Source organism: Simochromis diagramma, unplaced genomic scaffold (genome assembly GCF_900408965.1).
Source record: "Simochromis diagramma unplaced genomic scaffold, fSimDia1.1 OVJJ01000424.1, whole genome shotgun sequence".
NCBI lineage: Eukaryota > Metazoa > Chordata > Actinopteri > Cichliformes > Cichlidae > Simochromis > Simochromis diagramma.
The window spans coordinates 197,378-221,407 of NW_024387119.1; the positions used below are offsets into that span (position 1 = coordinate 197,378).

The window sequence follows — 24,030 nt, forward strand, 5'->3', positions numbered from 1 at the left end:
AGGAGGTTCACAGAGGAGAGATTGAGGACGTAGAGGACAGTGGAGAGCAGGCTGGTGAAGTAATCAGACAGGATGAAGAGTCGGACATGATCGAGGACGGGGAGGCTGATAGCCTGGAAGGAGGTGTGGAGGGAATTTCACCTGAAGCAGCAAATGGATCACTTGCCCCCACAGGACCGGAGGAAAGGGACACAGGGGCAGCGCAAGAGAGTGAAGATTGGAGGGGGAATGAAACTGCCAGGGTCACCCACTCACCTCCCAGACCAAGAGAACCAAGGAGGAACTTGCCGAGGAGTCGGCATCCCCCAAAGAGACTGACTTATGGGTTGAGAGTTAACGAACCAGGGGAGGATCAGGAGAAGATAGAAAGGGGATGGAAGCTGTGGCAGAGGGCCAAAGCAAGAAGGGCTGCAGGAAACACATAGAATACACACATAGACATTTTCCCATTACACTGCACATCTTCCACCACCATTATTCTTGTGTACATAGTGAGACTGTTCTGTTTTATTTTGTTTTGTTTGATGACTGGGACGCCATCACTTAAAGGAGAGGCGGATGTAAGGTAGTGACTGGAATAAGTCACAAGGTGTCGCTGTTGAGCTGCATATATGGTGTAAATGTTAGCAATTTTGACCATTTGTCCTCTGCAGGACACCGTACTTTAGATTTCTTGTTCGCGCGGGCGCCATCTTGGGTCAGTGTTTGCTGTGATTTGCGAAGGTAAGCACTGCCAGTGGCGAACTGCATCAGTTTTGTGTTGTACTCATTCCCGAGACCGTGGAATGTTGAAGAAGGCACGGTTATTTTTACTTAATGTGTATTCTGTGTATATGTGTTGTTGTATTTTGCAATGTTGATGGTCACGCAGTGTTTGCTGTGATTTGCGAAGGGCCAGCAGCAGAGTTGGAGTGGTGTTTGCCCCTGCTTCCGAATAAACGGCGCGGTCTGAGCCACAAATTGAATGCCTGTGTCCGACTGGTCTCTCTGCGGTGCACCCCAATCCAACACAAATTAACACAACGCAGAGTCCGGGGTTTAGGGAGGCCCCTCCACTGGTTGGGTTACATTTTTATTCGAACGGCTGGTCTCAACTGTAAGTTGTGTTAGCGCTACTTTAGCATCTAGCTAGCCCTGCTGAAGAGCAGCGAGCATAAAGGGAGGAACGTTTTTGAAGTGTCAGCTAATTTCAAATGCAGCGTTTCTATCAGCTCAACAAACATCAGCAAACACACAAACTGTTTGTGTGCAGTTTGTCTCACAGTGTGTTGCAGCCAAAGGTCCAGCTGCTGTATTTCACAGTGAGAGAAAAGAAAGAAAAGAAAAGCTGCTGTAGGAGAGGAACCCAAGCTTTGGCATCGCTCTGAAAACTATCGCTGATCCTTTTACTCGCTGGCTTTCAAATCAAAGCTGGAATGAAATTTGTGGCGTTTGCAGGATCTAATCAATCACACAGGATCAGGGGAGAAGACAGCAGAGCAGCTGATTTTACACCTGAAGATAAAACTGTAATATTAGAAACATGAAGATATTACACACACAATACAGACTGCAGCTCAGACAGCTGCTGGACAGATGTGTGTGTGTGTGTGTGTGTGTGTGTGTGTGTGTGTGTGTGTGTGTGTGTGTGTGTGAGTACTGTAACTCCTTTATTTCACACAGACAGCTTCAGCATTTGTTCTGCTTTCTCTGCTTTTATTTGAATGTGACAGAAAAACACGACTAGAATTTACACAAACGTGTTTACAGGCTGACTTTAATGTGTTTCTGCACATGCTTGTCCTCTGGTCATGTGATCATGTGGTTTGTAGGAACGCTCCTCTTCCTCAGAGGATCCACCTGTGCTTCCTCTCCTCTCTCCTCCACCTGTTACAGTGAGGGAACGTCCTCCATGATGGAGGAGCTGCTGGAAAGTGCTGAGAGTTTCCTCCAGAGTGAGACCTCTGTCACAGTTCAGAGGATCTACGGCAGCAGAGACCTTCATGGACACTAAAAGTCTCAAACACACAACAACAACATCACACTGACTCCACTCTGACATCACTGATCAATAATCAAAGAACACACAGATCAAACTGATTGATCAGCCATCAGAGGAGTCGGATCAATGGAGCTGCTTCTGTTCCTGATGTCCCCTGTTTGATCCTGGACCTGAACTCTCCCTGCAGAGGAGACACAACACAGTCAGAGGACAAGCATGTGCAGAAACACATTAAAGTCAGCCTGTAAACACGTTTGTGTTTTTCTGTCACATTCAAATAAAAGCAGAGAAAGCAGAACAAATGCTGAAGCTGTCTGTGTGGAATAAAGGAGTTACAGTACACACACACACACACACACACACACACAAGCACAAACCTTTAACTTTGAGCTGCACAGTTTTGAATCTAACCCGTCCGTTCCTCCTGACATCACATTCATATCTCCCACTGTTTCTCTCTGTGGGCTGTTTCAGGGTCAGACTGAGGTCTCCAGTTTTCAGCGGGTGTTCATTCATCTTCGTTCGGTCTCTGTAAACCTGGTGCTGTTCTTCAGGCTGGTCAGAGCCGTTCTCATACACGTGGACCTTCCTGTATTCAGGTTCTTTACGTTCCCACTCCACCTCAGCATTTTCAGGCAGGTTTTGTGTGGTTTTGAAGGGCAGCTGGACAGACTCCTCCCCCTCCTCCACCTCCACCTGACACACTGAGAGGACAACAAACACAACATGAGCTGTACAAAGTGTGATTGGTGTTCAGAGCAGCATCATGTGACTCTTGTTCTGCACTAAATGAAGCGACGGAGTGGCGCCTCCTTCAGGCAGAGAAACAGCTCATGGAGAGAAATAATTATTAGAGCAAAAACAAGAGTGGAGCTGCAAATAAGGCCGAGAGGAACGCTGCAGAAAACTGTTCATGTGTGAATTCATCACTTCATAGATTTCTTTGAGCACTAAAATCAGAGCTGCTTCTATTTCTAATATGACAGCTGTACATTAGAGCTGCAACACTTTAAATGTGAGCCATAAAAACATGATGCTCTACAAGTGCATTCAGCTCTGACACTGTCACATCATGAAGGAGACGTGGAAATCACTTTGTTACACAAATCAAAGTCAAATCAGTTCTATTGATGGAATATTGTGTGATCAATAGACTGATCAGTTTCTAATCTGTCATCTATCAGCTGGAAATCCAGCATGTCAAACAGACAGGCAGCAGATTAGGAACAAACACAAACACATGGAGACTTTTTCTGTCACGGCCAGGCGGATCAGCTGCACGCTGATCAGCCCTCTCTGTCTCTCTCTTCCTCTCCTCTCTCGCCGGGGCGGAACTCACTGTGGGTTCACGCCCTCGGCCCACGCCCTCGGGAGATGAGACACCTGGGTCTCATTAAGGGGAGCAGCATTTAAGCCAGGAGGTGACTGCTGTTCGTCGCTGGATCGTTGTCTACCACGCGTTAGTGAAGTCAAGCTACAGCAAGTTTAGTGAAGAGTGTTTTCCTCTGTGCGTCGTCCTTAACCCTGTCTCCCTGTCTACAGAACCTCTTGGATTTTTCCCCGTGTGTTTCCCGTGTGACAGTGTCAGAGTGTGAGCCTGTGATCGTGTGAGTGGATATTCTGAAGAATGTATGCTTCTCTTGGACTTTCCTGGAGACCCCTTCTCCCCCCACTCAGCTGTATATAACACCCCCCCCCGCACATTCTTGTATATACACCTGGTGACTTGTAAATAAACTCTTCTTGTAAGCATCTGTACCGGAGTCCTGCGCTTGAGTCCTCCTCCCAACCGTAACAATAACGATCCAGCCCTCATGGACTCAGCGGACTCAAACCCCACCCAGCAACCCGTCCTCACCCCGGAGGCAATTCTGGAACGCCACGAACACATGCTTCGGCACATAAATCAACAACTGGCCGCACTCACTCAAGCCCTTGCTCAACGTCTACCATCGGTAAGCCCTCCCTCACCCCCTCCGTCTGTTTCTCCTCAGCTATCGGCTCCCGGTCCCTCTGCAGCCGCTCCGCCTGTTTCCCCCACGCCAGCCCCCACGGAACCACCCGAGCGATCGTTGCCAGCGCCGGAGCCTTTCTCGGGTGAGTTCGATAAATGTGGTGGATTTCTGACTCAGATCACACTACAATTCCGTCAGTTACGAAGAATATACGAGACAGATGGGGCCAAAATCGCCTTTATTTCAGTGTGTGAATGTGTGTGTGAATGGGTGGATGACTGGATATGTAAAGCGCTTTGGGGTCCTTAAGGACTGGTAAAGCGCTATATAAATACAGGCCATTTACCATTTATGGTTCAACTGTTACGTGGGCAGGCTTTAAACTGGGCGCAAGCTGTTTTAAGAACGGCCCCGGACATTTCTTATGAGGATTTCCTCACCAAATTTAAAAGCGTTTTTGAAAGGGGCACCGGAGCGGAGGCGGCTGCCCACAGACTGTTAAATCTGAAGCAGGGGAGGCGGAGTATGGCGGATTTTTCGGTCGAATTCTGGACCTTGGCCGAAGAGACTGGCTGGGGCCAGTCGGCATTGATAAGTACTCTCTTGAATAATGTTTGTGAAGAGTTAAAGAGAGAACTGATGATGAGAGATGTTCCTAAGACCTTGTCTGATGTGATTACACTATGTGTGAAGTTGGATAAGCACCTACGGGCGCATCGGGGAACCGGAAACTACATTTCCCAGAGGCCCCCGGGCGCATGGGGACGTCAGGTGGGGGCGCGCTTAGCGGCAGTCACTCGTTGGAAAGCACGGAAGAGAGTGAACAGCCCATGCAACTGGGCCGCTCCAGTCTGTCGCCGAGGAGCGGTATCGTCGCTGGAGAGCTGGTGAGTGCTATTATTGTGGCCGCAAGGGCCATATTGCCATGGATTGCCAGGCACGGCCAAAAGACAGCGCCCGCCGGTAGTGAGGAGTGTACGGGTGGGCGAGGTCACCTGTTCTCAGTCTCCTCCTCGTCTCATGATTGCGGCTAAGCTCACGGTTCGTCTCAAGACTCATTCTCTCGACGCTCTGATCAATTCCGGGGCAGAACAGAATTTTATTGATGCCTCGCTTGCGCTAAAATTAGGTTTTGGCACGGAGCCTCTGTCTCATTCACTCCAGGTCACAGCCCTTAGTGGCCAGCGTCTTCCTGACATTACTCATGTCACGGAACCGATTTCCCTGTCTCTTTCTGGCAATCATGTTGAACCGTACAGTTGTACGTCTTTAAAGCCCCACTCACACCACTAGTCCTGGGTTTTCCCTGGCTATGTCGACATAACCCAGTGATTGATTGGGGGAAGGGACGTATTTCGGGGTGGGGGAAGGAGTGTCACATGTCCTGTTTAAGAGCTGCCACCCCCGCCATGAGTCTACCGCCCAGTAGAACTACTTCAGAACCGCCTGATTTGTCCTCCATACCATCTGTTTATCATGACCTGGCGCAAGTGTTTTGTAAAGATAAGGCACGCTCCCTTCCCCCTCACCGGCCGTACGATTGTGGGATTGACCTCCTCCCAGGCGCGCCGCTCCCGACCAGTAGGTTGTATAGCTTGTCTCGACCAGAGCGGGACAGCATGGAAAATTACATCAATGAGTCACTTGCCGCTGGTCTCATTCGCCCCTCGTCCTTGCCTGTTGCCGCCGGTTTCTTTTTTGTCACCAAGAAAGATAAAAGTTTACGGCCCTGTATTGACTATCGTGGCCTCAACTCCATCACAGTTAAAAACAAGTATCCCCTCCCTCTGCTGAGTTCCGCGTTCGAGCTTCTCAAGGGTGCCACCATCTTCACAAAGTTGGACCTGCGCAACGCCTACCATCTGGTGAGGATTAGGGAGGGAGACGAGTGGAAGACGGCTTTCAACACTCACCTGGGTCATTTCGAATATCTTGTGATGCCTTTCGGTCTCTCCAATGCTCCGGCTGTGTTTCAGGCTCTTGTGAATGACGTGCTCCGGGATTTCATCGACCGTTTCGTTTTTGTTTACTTGGATGACATCCTCATCTTCTCCCAATCTGTCGCCGACCACCAACGCCATGTCAGGCAAGTCCTTCAGCGTCTCCTTGAAAACCGTCTCTTTGTTAAAGGGGAGAAGTGTGAGTTTCATGTCTCAACTATTGCCTTCCTGGGCCACGTCATCGATCGGCGTAACCTCAAGACTGATCCCGCGAAGGTTCAAGCCGTTGTGGCCTGGCCGACCCCTTCCAACCGTAGACAGCTTCAAAGCTTTCTGGGGTTCGCGAACTTTTATCGGCGCTTTGTTCGCGACTACAGTACACTTGCCCTGCCTCTGACCCGTCTTACTTCCCCCAAGGTTCCCTTCTGCTGGGATGGGCCGGCTCAACGAGCATTCACCCGTCTGAAGGACCGCTTTGCCTCGGCGCCCATCCTCGTCCAACCCGATCTCGACCGGCAGTTCGTTGTGGAGGTGGACGCCTCGGACGCTGGAGTGATGCTTTCCCAGCGGCACGGAGGTAAGCTGCATCCCTGTGCCTACTTTTCACGCCGTCTCACCTCCGCAGAGAGCAACCACGATGTGGGAGATCGAGAGCTACTGGCCATCAAGCTAGCCCTGGAGGAGTGGCACCATTGGCTGGAGGGTGCTGTGCAGCCATTTGTGGTCTGGACCGATCATAAGAACCTGGAGTACATTCAATCGGCAAAACGCCTCAATGCCAGGCAAGCCAGGTGGGCCTTGTTTTTTACTAGATTCCAGTTCACCATCACTTACAGACCCAGTTCCCGCAATGTCAAGCCAGACGCCCTCTCACGCCAATTCGCCGCCTCCGAAGACGCGACCCGGGACTCTTCCATTCTACCGCCCACTTGTGTAATCGGGGTCCTGACCTGGGAGATCGAGTCGGCTATTCGAGAGGCTCAGCGGACTGAACCGGACCCCGGAACGGGACCTCCAGGGTTGCTCTACGTCCCCTCCTCAGTAAGGTCATGAGTGTTACATTGGGCTCATACTGCCAGATTCACCTGCCACCCGGGGGTCCACCGCACTGTTACTTTCCTCCAACGTTTCGCCTGGTGGCCTTCCCTTGCCAAGGACGTCCGCGAATATGTTTCCGCATGCTCGACCTGCGCTCAAAACAAGAGCGTCCATCAACCCCCTCTGGCCTCCTTCGCCCTCTGCCGACTCCGAGTCGCCCTTGGTCACACATCGCTGTCAACTTCATCACAGGTCTGCCCGCCTCGTCAGGTAACTCTGTTATTCTCACCATTGTGGACCGCTTCTCCAAAGCTGCTCATTTTGTCGCCCTTCCTAAGCTCCCCACTGCTCTGGAAACCGCCCGGCTACTAACTGACCACGTGTTTCGCCTCCATGGAATCCCCGCGGACATTGTGTCGGACAGGGGACCGCAGTTCACGTCGCGGGTCTGGAAGGAGTTCTGCAATGCCCTCGGAGCCCAGGTCAGCCTCTCCTCTGGTTTCCACCCGCAGACAAATGGCCAAACGGAGCGTGCCAACCAGGAGCTCGAAGCGGCTCTCCAGTGCCTGGTCTCCTCTAACCAGTCGACTTGGAGCGAGCAACTGTCATGGATCGAGTATGCTCATAACAGCCTTACCTCCTCTGCCACCGGTGTGTCCCCTTTCGAGGCGTCCTTGGGCTATCAACCGCCGCTCTTTCCGGCCGTCGAGGGTGAGCACTTTGTTCCCTCTGTCCAGCAGCATCTTCGGAGGTGTCGGCGCGCCTGGAGAGCGACTCGGGCCTCCCTTCTCTGCACGGCGGAACGCAATAACCGCCTGGCGGATCGCCACCGGACCCCTGCTCCCACCTACACACCTGGACAGAGGCTGTCTACCAGATTTGTTCCGCTCAGGTCTGAATCCAAGAAGCTGTCTCCCACTTTCATTGGCCCCTTTGAGGTCGACTCTGTGATTAACCCTGTCTCTGTCCGTCTTAAACTGCCCCGGAATATGAAGATCCATAACACCTTCCACATGTCGCAGGTGAAGCCATGCCTCTCTAGTCCTCTGTGCCCTCCTTCCGTACCCCCTCCACCCGCCCGGGTCATTGCTGGCCACTCGGCTTTCACCGTGTCGAGGATCATGGATGTCCGGTGCCTGGGGCACGGTCTGCAGTATCTCGTGGATTGGGAGGGCTACGGGATGGAGGAGCATTCTTGGATCCCGCGGGCGGCCCTCTTGGATCGGGGTATGGTGCGGGTGTTCCATGCGGCTCACCCTGACAAGCCTGGGGGTCGCCAAGGGGCTCCCGTTGGGGAGGGTACTGTCACGGCCAGGCGGATCAGCTGCACGCTGATCAGCCCTCTCTGTCTCTTTCTCTTCCTCTCCTCTCTCGCCGGGGCGGAACTCACTGTGGGTTCACGCCCTCGGCCCACGCCCTCAGGAGATGAGACACCTGGGTCTCATTAAGGGGAGCAGCATTTAAGCCAGGAGGTGACTGCTGTTCGTCGCTGGATCGTTGTCTACCACGCGTTAGTGAAGTCAAGCTACAGCAAGTTTAGTGAAGAGTGTTTTCCTCTGTGCGTCGTCCTTAACCCTGTCTCCCTGTCTACAGAACCTCTTGGATTTTTCCCCGTGTGTTTCCCGTGTGGCAGTGTCAGAGTGTGAGCCAGTGATCATGTGAGTGGATATTCTGAAGAACGTATGCTTCCCTTGGACTTTCCTGGAGACCCCTTCTCCCCCCACTCAGCTGTATATAACACCCTCCCGCACATTCTTGTATATACACCTGGTGACTTGTAAATAAACTCTTCTTGTAAGCATCTGTACCGGAGTCCTGCGCTTGAGTCCTCCTCCCAACCGTAACATTTTCTTCACAGTAGTTGCAGGTAAACTGCAGCAACAATGCGACTCAGACAGTTTCTCTGTAACTGCAGGGCTTCCTGCGCTGCTGTTAGCCAGACACGGATCAACAGGTTGTGGATAGAAAGCAGATTCCTTCAGCAGAGGATCCATATCACACTTGAAGCATGTCGTCGGGAAACGATCAGTGAAAATTGGACACTTTGAGCCTCAAACTCTGAACATGACCTGCTGCAGACCAGCTGATGTGTTCAGTTACCATGGTGAGGAATTTCACAATAAAGGAGGCGTGCGCTCTGCTCTGTCTTTTCCCGGCCCGACCCTCTGGGACATTTTCGACACTTCAAATGCTCCCCTATTAAGGTGGATGAAGGGTGTAGTTTGGAGTTGCTGCTTGTTAAAGTAAAGTGTGAAACAGCTCCTATCTGTGCAGGTATCTCCGCCCTCCTAAGACTCCATCAGAGTTGCAGCTGAACTCTCAGATGTTTCCTGCTCCATGGTTCTTATGTGTGATCACATGATCTGAGCTGCTGATTTTAAGATCCATGTTGATGATCTTACTGACTCATTTGAGTTCCTCAGTACAGTAAATTCATTGGTTTCAAACAGCGTGTTGTTGGCCTACATATAACTGTGGGCTTCAGTATGAACTCCAGGCTTTGAGCTGATGTGTTTCTCTCTGATCATTGATGGATTCTGTTTGAGATCATTTTTCCAAGTGATCAGGCAGAAGCAGCCGTGTCAGTACGCTGACGCTCTTCAAAGATCCAGCCTCCATCCTTCTGACTACAACAATCACAGAGCCAGCTCAAAGTTTCCTTTTAGAGCAGAACTTTTGGAGAACACTGTCTGTCTGAAGCTTCTTGAAGCATCACGTCCATGCTAGAACTCCACTTTGACTCTGACTGTGGATCCTGCTGAAGCTTCTCCAAATAGTGGAGAAATGAAGACAAGATCAGCAGAGCCAGCTCAACAATGTCTGCAGGTGCTAACAGGTCAATCTTTGAGACGCTGAATGTTCCCAGTTTGCTGCTGTGAAACTAGAAGTGATGACTATTATTGTAACAGCACTGCAGCTGGAACTGCTGACAGGGCTGGAGATGAACTGGATTCTGATTTCAGGGACAGTTTTGGCTTTCAGTCATCATCAAAACACTTTGTTTCATTCATGTTGCTCTGAAGCTTTCCTTTCTTCTCATTGACGTGTTCTGAACCAATCACAGCCCTTTCCTTTACAGCGCTCTGCTTTCACCCCTCCCTGAAAGCCCAAATTCACTCTCAGTTTAGTTCAGCTGGAGCCGAGATGACACAGAGAGCCTTTGGTCCATGAGATCTATCTAGGAGACATCAGTAACATCAGGTTTGTGTCAGCCGTCCTGTAGAACGCTTCCATACAGCTGCTTCTGTCTCTGACCTCTGAGTATCTCTCAGCTTCAGCTGGGACTCCACCCAGGTGTTGGTTGGTTGACATTTGACAACATCCAAATGACTGGATCAAAGTGTTTGAATGATCTCAGCAGCTTTAAAACTATTGATATTTATACATTTACATTGATTTGGACTAAACTAACAAAACTATTGATTTGATCCAAACTCACGTCATGCCAGAGGCTTTTATTTTGAAGTTAGGATCATTTTAATGGTCTTCTTAGTCTGTTCATTTAAACACACAGTTGCTCCGCCTGACATTTTTGGCTTATAGATCAAAACATTAAAGAATTTGTTTTATTTGAATGAACTGAAAATAGATTCAAACTAAAAGGTTTTAGAGAATAAACTCCTGCATGACCTCTGACCTTTGACTTGTATCTATAGCACTGACCTCTGACTGTCAGCTGCACTTGTTTCTTCAGCAGGATGTTTCCCTCCCTGCTGTAGACGGTGCAGGTGTAGGTCCAGTTGTCCCAGTCTGTGGGGTGTTTCAGGGTCAGACTGAGGTCTCCAGTTTTCAGCAGGTCTTCATTCATCTTCGTTCGGTCTCTGAAAACCTGGTGCTGTTCTTCAGGCTGGTCAGAGCCGTTCTCATACACGTGGACCTTTGCATTGTTATCCATCCACTCCACTTTAGCGTCTTCAGGCAGGTGAAGTGTGGTGTTTAAGGGCAGCTGGACAGACTCCACCCCTGAATCCACCTCCACCTGGGGGACTGAGAAGACAACAAAGCACAACATGAGCTTGGATGGAGACATTTGTGTTGACTCTAACAGGCTGAATGCTGCTGCTTCACTGGGAGCTCACTGTTAGATAGAAAGTGGTCAGTGTGACATCACATGCTAACCTCAACATCAGACATGCTAACACTGTAACATTATTGGATGGAGCCCACTAAGACTGAAACACCATCACGAGTCTAACCTCTGACCTTTGACCTGTATCTACAGCACTGACCTCTGACTGTCAGCTGCACTTGTTTCTTCAGCAGGATGTTTCCCTCCCCACTGTAGACGGTGCAGGTGTAGGTCCTGTTGTCTCCATCTGTGGGGTGTTTCAGGGTCAGACTGAGGTCTCCAGTTTTCAGCAGGTCTTCGTTCATCTTCGTTCGGTCTCTGTAAAACTGGTGCTGTTCTTTAGGCTGGTCAGAGCCGTTCTCATACACGTGGACCTTCCTGATGTAGTAACTTGTATAATTGTCCTTCCACTCCACTTTAGCGTCTTCAGGCAGGTGAAGTGTGGTGTTGAAGGGCAGCTGGACAGACTCCACCCCTGAATCCACCTCCACCTGGGGGACTGAGAGGACAACAAAGCACAACATGAGCTTGGATGGAGACATTTGTGTTGCCTCTAACAGGCTGAATGCTGCTGCTTCACTGGGAGCTCACTGTTAGATAGAAAGTGGTCAGTGTGAAGAGGAGACGCAGCAGAAAGATGAAGACTGACAGGAAGAAAGCAGTGAACAGACTGTTGGAGCTGCTGTTAGTGGGACAGGACTTTATTCAGTCTCTGAGGACCAGATTTGACTTGATGAAGCAGAGAAACACAGTCTGAGTGTTTCTGTCACACTCACTTCATCACACAGCTCAGTTTGACAACATGTGGAAGAATTTGATAGAAGCCTTCCTTTAGTAAAAGCACCAAGAAAACACCATGAAAACACCTCACTATCAATTCAATTCAATTCAATTTTATTTATATAGCGCCAAATCACAACATAAGTCACCTCAAGGTGCTTCATAGATACAGAGAAAAAAACCCAACAATTATATGACCCCCTATGAGCAGCACTTTGGCGACAGTGGGAAGGAAAAACTCCCTTTTAACAGGAAGAAACCTCCGGCAGAACCAGGCTCAGGGAGGGGCGGCCATCTTTTGGGACCGGTTGGGGTGAGAGAAGGAAAACAGGATAAAGACATGTTGTGGAAGAGAGACAGAGTCTGTCTCCCGAATCCAAACTGGAAGCTGGTTCCACAGAAGAGGGGCCTGAAAACTGAAGGCTCTGCCTCTCATTCTACTTTGAAATACTCTAGGAACAACAAGTAGGCCTGCAGAGCGAGAGCGAAGTGCTCTCATAGGGTGATATGGTACTACAAGGTCATTAAGATAAGATGGGGCCTGATTATTTAAGACCTTTTATGTGAGGAGCAGGATTTTGAATTCAATTCTGGATTTAACAGGAAGCCAATGAAGGGAAGCCAAAACAGGAGAAATATGCTCTCTCTTTCTAGTCCCTGTCAGGACTCTTGCTGCAGCATTTTGGATTAGCTGAAGGCTTTTCAGGGAGTTTTTTGGACATCCTTATAATGAATGACAGTCGTCCAGCTTGGAAGTAATAAATGCATGAACTAGTTTTTCAGCGTCACTCTGAGACAGGATATTTCTAATTTTAGAGATGTTGCGCAAATGGAAGAAAGCAGTCTTACATATTTGTTTAATATGTGCGTTGAAGGACATGTCCTGGTCAAAAATGACTCCAAGGTTCCTCACCGCGTTACTGGAGGCCAAGGTAATGCCATCCAGAGTAAGAATCTGGTTAGATACCATAGTTCTAAGCTTTTCAGGGCCGAGTACAATAACCTCAGTTTGATCTGAATTAAGAAGCAGAAAGTTAGCGGCCATCCAGGTCTTTATGTCTTTAAGACATTCCTGCAGTTTAACTAATTGGTGTGTGTTATCTGGCTTCATGGACAGATAGAGCTGGGTGTCATCAGCATAGCAGTGAAAATGTATGCTATGTCTTCTAATGAAGCTGTCTAAGGGAAGCATGTATAACTACACTACACTACACACAAAACTGCAGTACTGGCAGATTGTACATAAAGTATGAAAAGTCAAAGTAGTTATTGTGCAGAAAAATGTTCCCATCAGTGTCTGTGGATCAATATTACTGCTGCACATGTTTAAGGCTGAGCTCATTTCAAATCCTTTCTATTGTGTTGAATCTGCAGTAATGCATCATATTCTATAAAATCATATGTTTGTAGTGGCTGTCCTGTGAGGACCACGTCTCTCTAAACAAACAGCTGTTAATGAGCTCACAAACACAGGCCTACAGCTGGATTTGAAAAAGTCCATTCAATAGAAAATCAACAGTCACAGCTGGATTCAAAGGCTTGAGCTCTGTGTGACATGGTTACCTGTCAGCATCTACAGGGGGATTCAAATATGAAGGAAACATGAAGGTGATGCATTAGAAAAACTGCTGCTTTCAAGTGCAGAGCAACAAACTGTTTGAACTGATCCAACTTTATTCACACAGACAAAGATTTGTGCATCAGCTGCTGTTTGCTGCTATAGATATAATCCAGCTGATGTGGAGAACTACATGTGACACTTTGATGCAGCCATGAATCTGACTGATTTCTTTCCATTTTCAAAGGTTGATGCATCAGTTAAAGTCCTTAAAAAGCTCAGAAATAAAGAGAAAGGTTGGTTACAGCAAAGAGAGGCACTGGCAGCCTTTAAGACACAAGGCAAGAGAAAACAAGAGAAACAGATCAGAGAACATCAGACTGAATAAGTGGAATAAAGTGAAACAGAACTAACGCTCCCTAAGAATGGAGCTGTCAGAGGAAGAGAGCAGCAAACTGAAAGTCTCTGTTAGCTTCAGAGCTCTGAAACTTCACACAGCTTTGGATGATAACATGGAGAAAGGATGTGGAGATGTTCACACTTCTGCTAGAAATCATCTTCTAGTTATTGTGACTCAGATATGACTGATTATAGATGAGGACCAAAGAAGGTTGTTACTGAGATTTGAGCTGACTTAGCTTAGCCTGTATTTTAGCCACATGCTAAACAAACACATGTTCAGAAACTAGAAGATGTTACCTTTCAGATGAAGTCTCACACATGAACTTTGCTCCTACAGTTCATCTGCTGAAGCTTTTACATTTGGCTGGAAATCAAATAAAAACCAAAACAGCCACAAACATCAGACATGCTAACACTGTAACATTATTGGATGGAGCCCACTGAGACTAAACCACCATCATGAGTCTGACCTCTGACCTTTGACCTGTATCTACAGCACTGACCTCTGACTTTCAGCTCCACTTGTTTCTTCAGCAGGATGTCTCCCTCCCTGGTGTAGGCGGTGCAGGTGTAGCCGGAGTTGTCTCCATCTGTGGGGTGTTTCAGGGTCAGACTGAGGTCTCCAGGTTCCAGTAAGTTTCTCTTCATCTTCGTTCGGTTCTTGTATTTATCGTCCTGTTCTTCAGGCTGGTCAGAGCCGTTCTCATACATGTGGACCTTCCTGTTGTTTGCATCCTTCCACTCCACTTTAGCATCTTTAGGCAGCCAAACTGTGGTTTTGCAGATCAGTTGGACAGACTCCACCTCTGAATTCACCCCCACCTTATAAACTGAGAGGACAACAAAGCACAACATGAGCTGTAGTGAAGGTTACTAATGGTCTTCTTATGACCTGTTACAGAGGACTTATTCCTGTGCTTGTCCTGTTAGACCTCAGTGTAGACCACAACAGTTTACTACAAACACACCAGAGTTATTAAAGGAAATTTACTGCAGTGGTTTGAATCACATCTGATAGATTCCAGTTTGTTCATGTAAATGAGGAGTTTCCTTCACAAACAAAAATTATTCATAGATGTGTATAATTGCTCTCCAAATGATACACATTCGATTTTCATGATTAATACCTGTCATATCATTTACAGGCACGTTTTAAAGACACAAGGCCTGGATCAACTCTAATTTACTGCTTCTAAATTCATCACATTGATCCAGGACTTGTACATAACACCGACCTGTTTGCCCGGTAGGCAAACTGCAGAGGGTCCAGCTGGTGGCCTGTAATGTCTTTCAGATAGGCTAACACCAGTCGTTCGAAGGATTTCATGACCACAGACGTCAAGGCGACAGGTCTGTAGTCATTCAGTCCTGTGATGGTGGGTTTCGTGGGAACAGGGATGATGGTGGAGCGTTTGAAGCAGGAGGGAACTTCACACAGCTCCAGGGATCTGTTGAAGATGCGAATAAAGATGGTAGCCAGCTGTTCAGCACAGGTTTTGAGGCAGGAGGGTGAGACGCTGTCTGGTCCGGGGGCTTTCCTGGGCTTCTGTTTCTGGAATAGTCGGCTCACATCCTGAGTGTGTATTCTGAGTTTCAGGGAGGAGGAAAGGGGGGTGAGAGGTGTGGCGGAGGTCGTTGAGTCTGGATTGGAGAGGGTGGTGGTGGTCCTTGAGTCAATAATAAAATTGAAGCAGTGTCTAAGTGGCCCCAGCCTAACCATGTCTCTGAGTTGCGTTCATTCTTAGGCTTTGCAAGCTACTATCGTCATTTTGTTGAGGGATTCGCAAAATTGGCCGCCCCCCTACATCACCTAGTTGCTGAGCTGACTGGTACCAAGTCCAGGAAACCTGCCATACAGGTTTTATCTGCAGCATGGACAGATGAATGTGAGAAGAGCTTTGAAGGGCTTAAACAGAGGTTGGTGTCTGCTCCAGTTTTGGCTAATGCAAATTTTTCTCTGCCGTTTATCTTAGAGGTGGATGCTAGCTATCAGGGCCTAGATGCAGTGCTCTCCCAAGAACAGGCAGGGAAGATCCGACCTATAGCATATGCCAGCCGTGGCCTTCGTCCTACAGAGCGTAATATGGAAAGCTATAGCTCTATGAATTTGGAGTTTCTGGCCTTGAAGTGGGCCATGACTAAAAAGTTCAGAGATTATCTGTTGGGGCAGAAGTATATACAGATAATAATCCCCTCAGTCATTTGTCCACAGCCAAGCTGGGCGCTACAGAACAGCGCTGGGCTGCACAGCTTGCTGCCTTTGATTTCACCATCAAGCATCGACCTGGTCGAAGTAATAAGAATGCAGATGCTCTCTCACGGCAAAATCCCGCTGAAGTTACTTCAGTTAATGAACTAGGCATAGTCTCTGGTACCCCTCTGCCTGCCCCTTTGCAACAGGTTTTTGGTGTGAAACCACTAAATGAGGCTGTTCAAGCCACTATCTTAGTCTTTCCAGGACATGCGCCGTCTGACCTTTGTGTTTTGCAGGAGGCTGACCCTGTTATTCAGGGGTTTCTGAGATTACGGAGAAGGGGGCCTGATGCAACTGAACGTGGCCAAACCTCGAGGGAAGTCCTCGAATTGGTCAGGCAATGGCGTAGGTTAGTGGAGCAGGGTGGTGTGTTATATCGCAAGGTCTCTCATCCTAGGGGAGAAGAGATGGTGCAGGTGCTATTGCCCAAGTCACTGCAGGGTCAGGTTTTGCATCAGTTGCACCAGGAGCACAGACACCAGGGTGTAAAGAGAACCATAGACCTGGTTTCTCGGCGGTGTTACTGGCCGGGGATGTACCATGACATCCAACAGTGGTGCCAGGAGTGTGAGTGATGCCAACTAGCTAATGATGTTCAAATCTATCCTAACGCTTACATGGGCCATTTGCTTGCATCCCGACCAAATCAGATCCTTGCAGTTGACTTTACTGTATTGGAGCCGTCACGTAATGGGGTTGAAAATGTTCTTGTTATGACAGATGTGTTCTCAAATATATACCCAGGCCATCCCAACCCATGATCAACGGGCATCGACAGTGGCAGAAGTGTTGGTGAAGGAGTGGTTCTGCAGATTTGGCGTGCCAGGGCGTATCCATTCCGATCAAGGTAGAAACTTTGAGAGTAATCTGGTTGAGCAGCTTTGCCAAATATATGGTATTGAGAAGAGTCGCACTACCCCTTACCATCCAGCCGGTAATGGTCAAAGTGAGCGGTTTAATCGCACTTTACACAATTTGCTGTGCACCCTCCCCACCTCTCGGAAAAGGGACTGGGCTTATTATATGCCACAAGTGATCTTTGCATATAACACCACAGTACATCAGTCTACAGGCGAGTCACCATTTGCTCTGATGTTTGGCCAAGATCCCCAGTTACCCGTTGACTTTTTGTTGGGTAGGATTCAGGAGCCTGTAGCTGGTAGCACCCATGACTGGGTTGTAGAGCACCAGACTCAACTACATCATACATTTGAACTTGCTAATAAACGCTTGGGGGCTGCAGCTAATTGGCGCAAGATACGTCACGACCAGCATGTGAGGGATGCTCCCCTGCATGAAGGTCAGTTGGTTTACCTTAAGGAGGTTGGGTTTAGAGGCCATCATAAAATTCAGGATGTTTGGAGTTTGGTGGTGTATAAAGTGCTTAAGGCCCCTGACCAAAAAGGGTCCGTGTACACTATTGCTCCGGTAGATAACCTGAGTCACGTGAAACATGTCCACCGTTCACTACTAAAGAATAAGGTGGAAGGTGTGACCACCTGCCCTCCCAGTGCTCTGATCCAAACATTAGAAACTGCCCTTGTAGAAGAACTGATGCAAGGTGGCGAGTGGTTTTTATTGGTCTCTGAACCTACTCCAGCCCCAAACAGTTGCCAACCAAGACCAGAGAATACTAGCCCTCGTAGACCAGACGAGCTAGAACCCTCAACGTCCCCCATGGTGTCGGCTTGCACTGAGGCAAAGCTAGCGGTGCGCCCTCTCGGTCGGTGACAGAGACTTGCTTGCTTATCATGGTGATAGAGGAAAGAGGAAGATCACTGACAAATGGGAATCCACAGTTTTTAAGGTGGTATCTGTGAAACCTGACATCAACGTATACCACATTAGAGACCCTATGACACTGAGGGAAAAGGTTGTTCATTGAAACCTACTACTTCCTGTGAGTTTCCTTCCTGCAGGAAATGAATGCTTACCATTGTCAACTTGTCCCTCAGTTACGGATAGTGGACAAGGTGAACCAGAACTTCCAGGCAATCTGCAGGACGTAGGGACAAAGAAGGCTCACTGGCTCATGCAGATGGACCAAGCGAGTGATAGGGAGTCTGCCGTTGGTCAAACTGGTTGTTCTCTTGGTGCGGCATTGAGCGTCCCAACCTCTGAGGCAGAATCGACTGTGGCTCCACATGCTGTGTGTGATGTGTTGGCTTCCCAATATAATTTGTATAATTTTACCACTATATGATCACACTGCAAGTGTAAATGTAATCCTCAGAGTATTGGAGGATTCCTGTGAGGCTGACTGGTCACGACAATAAACGAAAGCATTCTAACTTGTTGCCTTTTTGTTGTGAATGCAGACCAGAGAAGACACTACACAGAGGTCACACTTGTCATTTAGACAGCTGTTAGCACATGATTCTCCTTATGGGGACCTGATACGTTTAATATGCTGCTGAGAATATAGCCCAGAAGAAGCGTATAGTATAGCTTTTATTTTGGAAAGAGACATTTCTCTGTAATAAACTCTCTTTACCAAAGATGAGTGATTTCTCAATCAGATAGATTTTTTTTATTACTTTGTTGTTTCAGCAACATTAAATTTAACCCTTGTGTGGTGTTCATATTTTTGTTACTCAGCCAGTGTTCATGGGTCTGGTGGACCCGCTAGAGTTTTGGCTTTCCAAATTAACACTATCAAACAATTTTATGTTAAATTACTCAACAGATGTTTACTTCATCCCAATTACAAGACATATGAACAGCAAACATGGTTAATTTTTTACCTTTACCTTTGTTAGATCACATTTATGAATTAATGTGCTTCTCGTTTTTCTTTTATATAAAATGTTATAAATAAATCAGTTATAATCAAGTGGAGTGAGTGGAAAGACACAACACATTTACACGTGAAAAAATAATTAATTGTTTAATTTTTCTTTTGAAAAAACTGAACACGGGTCTCACAGACCCGAACACCATACAAGGGTTAAAAACGGTACTTTTGAGTTAAAATATATATTTATGATTTTAATAAATGACAAATTAAAAAGTCATGAACATTTTTTTGAATCGAAAAAATATCGAACCGTGACTCCAAAGTATCGAACCGAACCGAACCGTGAATTTTGTGTATCGTTGCACCCCTAATATATATGTGTAATATATATGTGTCCTTAGTGTTGGAACAGAATTGGGAGAAAAAACTTTTGAATAAGTTGCCTCTGGAAAAATCTACAGAAGGAGTTTAAAGTTAAAGAAGTGAGAGAATGGCTCAATTTGATCAGTGTGAATTTTGTCATTGTTGATTTTATAATGACCTGTTATTTTATAAGATTCTTGATTCATGTTTGTGTTGTGTTGTGGTTTTGTTTTTTTGTGTTGTGTTTTTGTTGTTTTATAGGATTTGTGAATTCATGATTCATGTTTGTGTTCACTTGTCTGTGTGGAAAATTGTGTTTGCTTCTTTATTTGTCACACATTGTATTTGTTGTAACTTATACATGACTCTGCTGGTCTTTCTTGTAAAACGGACTTTAATCTCAGTGAGGTATTTACGTGGGCAAATAAAGTACATGTGCAGCCTCTGAGTCAGATCAATGCAGTGAAGCACACACACTGTTTAGTAAAGTCATGTTGTGGAGCTGTTTCACTGATCAATGACTGAGTCTGAAGGAGGTTTTCTGACTTCTGGAACAAACCTGGAAGTTTCTCTTCAGCTCTCTGTATCAGCTGTTTGTAACTCTCAACTCTTTCAGCTTCTGGAACAAGTTTGTGTGAGCCGCAGTCAAGGAGCCACCAGAGGACACCTGCTGACCATCGGCATTATGGGTAGTGTAGCAGGAGACACTCACCTGACATGAAATACTGACGGAAATAATATATGAGACCTCCAAAAACCACAAGAAGAACCAGGAGAACCAGGAGAATCAGGAGAGCTGTGGCCCAGGATGGAAACTGTTCTGTGGAAAAAAACACAAACAACATGTCCTTTGAACTCTGATCTCAATGTCCTGCATTGTATCATGGTTTTTATCTCCATGTCTGACCTTTGACCTGCAGCACTACTTTCTGTCTCAGGATGTCTTTGTCCCTGTAGATGATGCAGATGTATTCTCCACTGTCTCTCTCTGTGGGGTATTTCAGGGTCAGACTGAGGTCTCCAGTTCTCAGCAAGTCTTTGTTCATCTTTGTGCGACCACAGTAATGGTCGTCCTGCTTCTTAAGGTGGTCACTTCCATTTGAATATCCATGGACCATCATGATTTCTCTGTCAAATCTTGTCCACTCCACTGTGGTGTCCTCAGGCAGGTCAGGTGTTGTTTTGCATTGCAGGATGACAGACTCTGATCCTACAACGACCTCCTCTTTCAGTTCTTGGTCTGAGAGGACAGTAAACCAAATTATAAAAATTGCATCTGGAAAGTATTCCCAGTGTTTTATTTGTTCCACATTTTGTTATTCCAACATGGATTAGATTGAGTTTCACCTCACATTTCTACACACACAATACCGGGGGATTCCCATGATGCATTGAGTTTTTCCTTTCCAGTCACCTTCCTCACTCACTATGTGTTAATAGACCTCTCTGCATTGAATCATATCTGTTATTAACCTCTGCCTCTCTTTCACATCATGTCTTTATCCTGTCTTCCTTCTCTCACCACAACCGGTCGCAGCAGATGGCCCCGCCCCTCCCTGAGCCTGGTTCTGCCAGAGGTTTCTTCCTGTTAAAAGGGAGTTTTTCCTTCCCACTGTCGCCAAAGTGCTTGCTCATAGGGGGTCATATGATTGTTGGGTTTTTTTCTTTGTATGTATTATTGTACGATCTGCTGTACAATATAAAGCGCCTTGAGGCGACTGTTGTTGTGGTTTGGTGCTGTATGAATAAAATTGAATTGAATTTAACAATACCCCGCAATGACAGGCTATTGTTTAAATGATTGCAAATGTATTAAAAAAAAAAATGAGAATAACATGTAATCACAAACTTTGCTCAGTGCTTTGTTGAAGCAACTTTGGCAGCAATTACAGCCTTGAGTCTTTTCTCAGTATGGCAGCTATTTTTAGGCATTTTCTTTATTCTTCTTTGCAGACCCTCTCAAGCACCATCAGGCTGGATGGGGAGTGTCAGTGCAAAGGCATTGTCTAATCTCTCCAGAGATGTTTGATTGGGTTCTTGTCTGGGCTCTGGCTGGACCACTCAAGAACAAAGACAACAAAGTGGTGCCGAAGCCCTCCTATGTTATCTTGTCTCTATGTTTAGGATCGTTTTCCTGTTGGAAGATAAACCTTCAGCCAGTCCAAGGTACAGAGCACTCTGGAGGAGGTTGTTATCAAGGAGGTCTCTACACATTGGTGCATTCAGGAAATCTTTTAGTTCTTCCACTGTAAAATGTCCCACAGCATGATGCTGTTTTTTCCAGACATGACACTTGGCATTCAGGCCAAAGAGTTTAATAGTGGTTTCATCAGACCAGAGAATTTTCTTTTTCATGATCTGAGATACTTCAGGGGCTTTTTGGCAAACTCGATTCAATGCATACTGTCTCAGAGGTCTGCAGACAATTCCTTGGACTTCAAAGCTCGATTTGTGTTCTGACATGTACTGTCAACTGTTGGACCTTATACAGACATGTGTGCCTTTCCAAATCATGTCCAATCAACTGAATCTATCACAAGTGGACTCCAATCAACAACCATCTGGCAGATTATCAGAGGGAACAAGGTTCAACTGAGATTCAATTTTAGTGTCCCAGAAAAGGCTGCAAGTACTTCTGTCCATCTGTTAATTTTAGCTTAAATTAAAAAAAAAAAAAAAAAAATTGGCTTAAATTTTAAAAAAAGTTTAAGCCAATTTTTTTCCATATTCATTATGGGGGTATTGTGCAGGAAGAATTTGGAGATGAAAAGCTGATTCCATCCATTTTGGAATAAGGCTGTTACATAACAAAATGTGGAAAAAAGGAAGGGCTGAGAGTATTTTCCGGATGTTCTGTAACTAAAGAAGCAGATTCAGTCACACTAATTTTAATCATAGAATCGACCTGATCTGAGATCTGAGCATCTGTGTTACTGACCTCTGACTCTGCTGCCAGTAAAAATAAATATCAATAATAAAGTCATTAAAATCTCTATTCTGCATGAAAAATATAAGGAAAGCTTGTGAGCCAAAACTGTACCAGGTCTTCACAGTACTACTGTTAGTAATCACACATAAGTAAGAGACCATGTTGTGTTATTGTCTGTCCCTATTAGGCAGGCAAGCTGCTGGTTTTCCTGCACATGTAAGAATTTCTGGATCAAATCATCCAGATTTAGTAGATACACCAAAAATTGTACCAATAAGATTCTATTTTCTTCTTCTTTGGTGTTCATGTTTTTATTTTTCCAGTGTGGTTGCATCTAGAAAACTTTACCACTATTTTATAAGATTTCAGTACTAGAAAAATCTTTTCTGTTACTCTTTAGTTTGACCTCTGACCTTCATAATCACAGGTGTTGGGTTTTGTACCTTTGACATGCAGCTGTATGTCTTTCAGTTTCAGTTCTGCCCTTTCATTTCTGATGGAGCAGGTGTAGATGCTGCTATCAGTGGCTTCGGGGTTTCTCAGAGTGAGGCTGAAGTCTGAAGTGTCCAGAGCATCATCCCTCATTGATGTGCGCCCCCTGTAATGCTGGTTTTGCCCTTTAAGATCATCCGTTTCCTCTCGTCGTAGGTGGACAGATTTGGGGTTGAGATCATTGCGAGTCCACAACACTGTGGGGTTTTCAGGTATAACACCTGAGTACTCGCAAGGCAACAGGACAGATATTTCCCCCTCATACACCTCCACCACCGGAGCCAGGGCATGCTGGGAAACTGGAAGGAGACACAAGCACACACAACAAAAACACTTATTATGTGTATGCAGTGGATTTTCTCCTTGGGTTCATATAAAGTGGTTTCAGAAAGTTGCAGAATATGTAACATCACTCTCAGCCATGTTTTATAAAAAGTATTCAAACACGGATTCTTCCTCTCCAACAAACACTGACTGAAAGGACATCAAAGATGTCAAAGAAAACTGATGGATGACTGAAGAACACTGAGGTGAAAGGAGGAAACCATCTCTTATTTTCTTGTATCTGTGTTCATTTCTTATTGAAAATGAACACAGATACAAGCAGATCTGAGCTCAGACGCCTTCCTGTAATGAGACAGCAGGGCTAACAACGACACCGCAGTCCATCAATTTGTAACAAATAACCTCACCATGCAACAACATCAAATGAGGCAGAAACACAACCACACAGAAAACAAACAGTTTATTCATAAACAGACATCTCAGTGTTACAACACATGAAAGTGTCACCACTGACAATGTTACACACAACTGGCAACACAACCAATTTTCATCTGTATCATTGGACACTTTTTCATCTTCTGTTTTTGCCATAGTCGTTAATCTTGTCAAACGTCACTACTCTCTGGCAGGTTTGTGGTTCTATCAGTAAGAAACAGACATCTGGAACACACAGATAGTTTGTCTTAAACAGATATGAACTCAGCTGTAACCCTGTGAGCACCCTGCATGAAGTCCCAGAGGGGGTTATAAGGAATAAAGTCAAGTAGAGTCAGTTTACATTCAGTAAACTCATGTTAGACTTTATGTTGTCTAAAAGCACAAACAGCTGTGTTGTTGTGTTTGCATTCAAAGAGCGCTCTTACCGAGTACGAGGAGCAGGAGCGGCAGCAACATCTTCATCTCCAGTTAAAGTCCTGATAACAACAACACGCAGCTGCTGCCGCACTAAAGGTTTGGTCCTCTTAAGATAAGCTGATCATTTCCTGTTGAGCCTTCAAAATATTTATTTATTTATTTTTTCTTTTTACAGCAAATGACAGAATTAAATTTAGAGGAGAAACAACACGTCTACAGGGCTGTTTGCTGCTCTATGGGATTAATATTCTGCTGTCATTTGAAACTTAAATTTAGAAATTAAACTTTAAGCTTTACAAAACTGACAGTAGGATTTTAAAGTTTGTCAAAACATTTTTATACATTTACATTGTTTTGCATTTGAGGTTTCCTTCTTCACACCTGCAGCGAGG

At 46.2% G+C, this 24,030-nt stretch overlaps 1 protein-coding gene across 1 annotated transcript; it reads right to left on the reverse strand.

The window, feature by feature from the left end:
- Window positions 1-19,006: 19,006 nt before the first annotated feature.
- Window positions 19,007-23,830, reverse strand: LOC120743290. Its single transcript, XM_040046873.1, has 4 exons — window positions 23,647-23,830; window positions 22,450-22,797; window positions 19,985-20,317; window positions 19,007-19,897 (listed from the first exon to the last, which is right to left on the reverse strand). The coding sequence occupies exons 1-4, from the start codon at window positions 23,681-23,683 to the stop codon at window positions 19,761-19,763; spliced, it is 855 nt and encodes a 284-aa protein (XP_039902807.1). The 5' UTR covers window positions 23,684-23,830; the 3' UTR covers window positions 19,007-19,760.
- Between the last annotated feature and the right edge of the window lie 200 nt (window positions 23,831-24,030).

Excerpts from the sequence above, each read along its gene's own strand:
- LOC120743290 (XM_040046873.1), bottom strand. The coding sequence starts at position 23,683 with ATGAAGATGTTGCTGCCGCTCCTGCTCCTCGTACTCG. Across the intron at positions 22,798-23,646 it reads GCTCCTGCTCCTCGTACTCG|TTTCCCAGCATGCCCTGGCT; the intron begins GTAAGAGCGCTC and ends GTCTCCTTCCAG. Across the intron at positions 19,898-19,984 it reads AGTAGTGCTGCAGGTCAAAG|AACAGTTTCCATCCTGGGCC; the intron begins GTCAGACATGGA and ends TTTTTTCCACAG.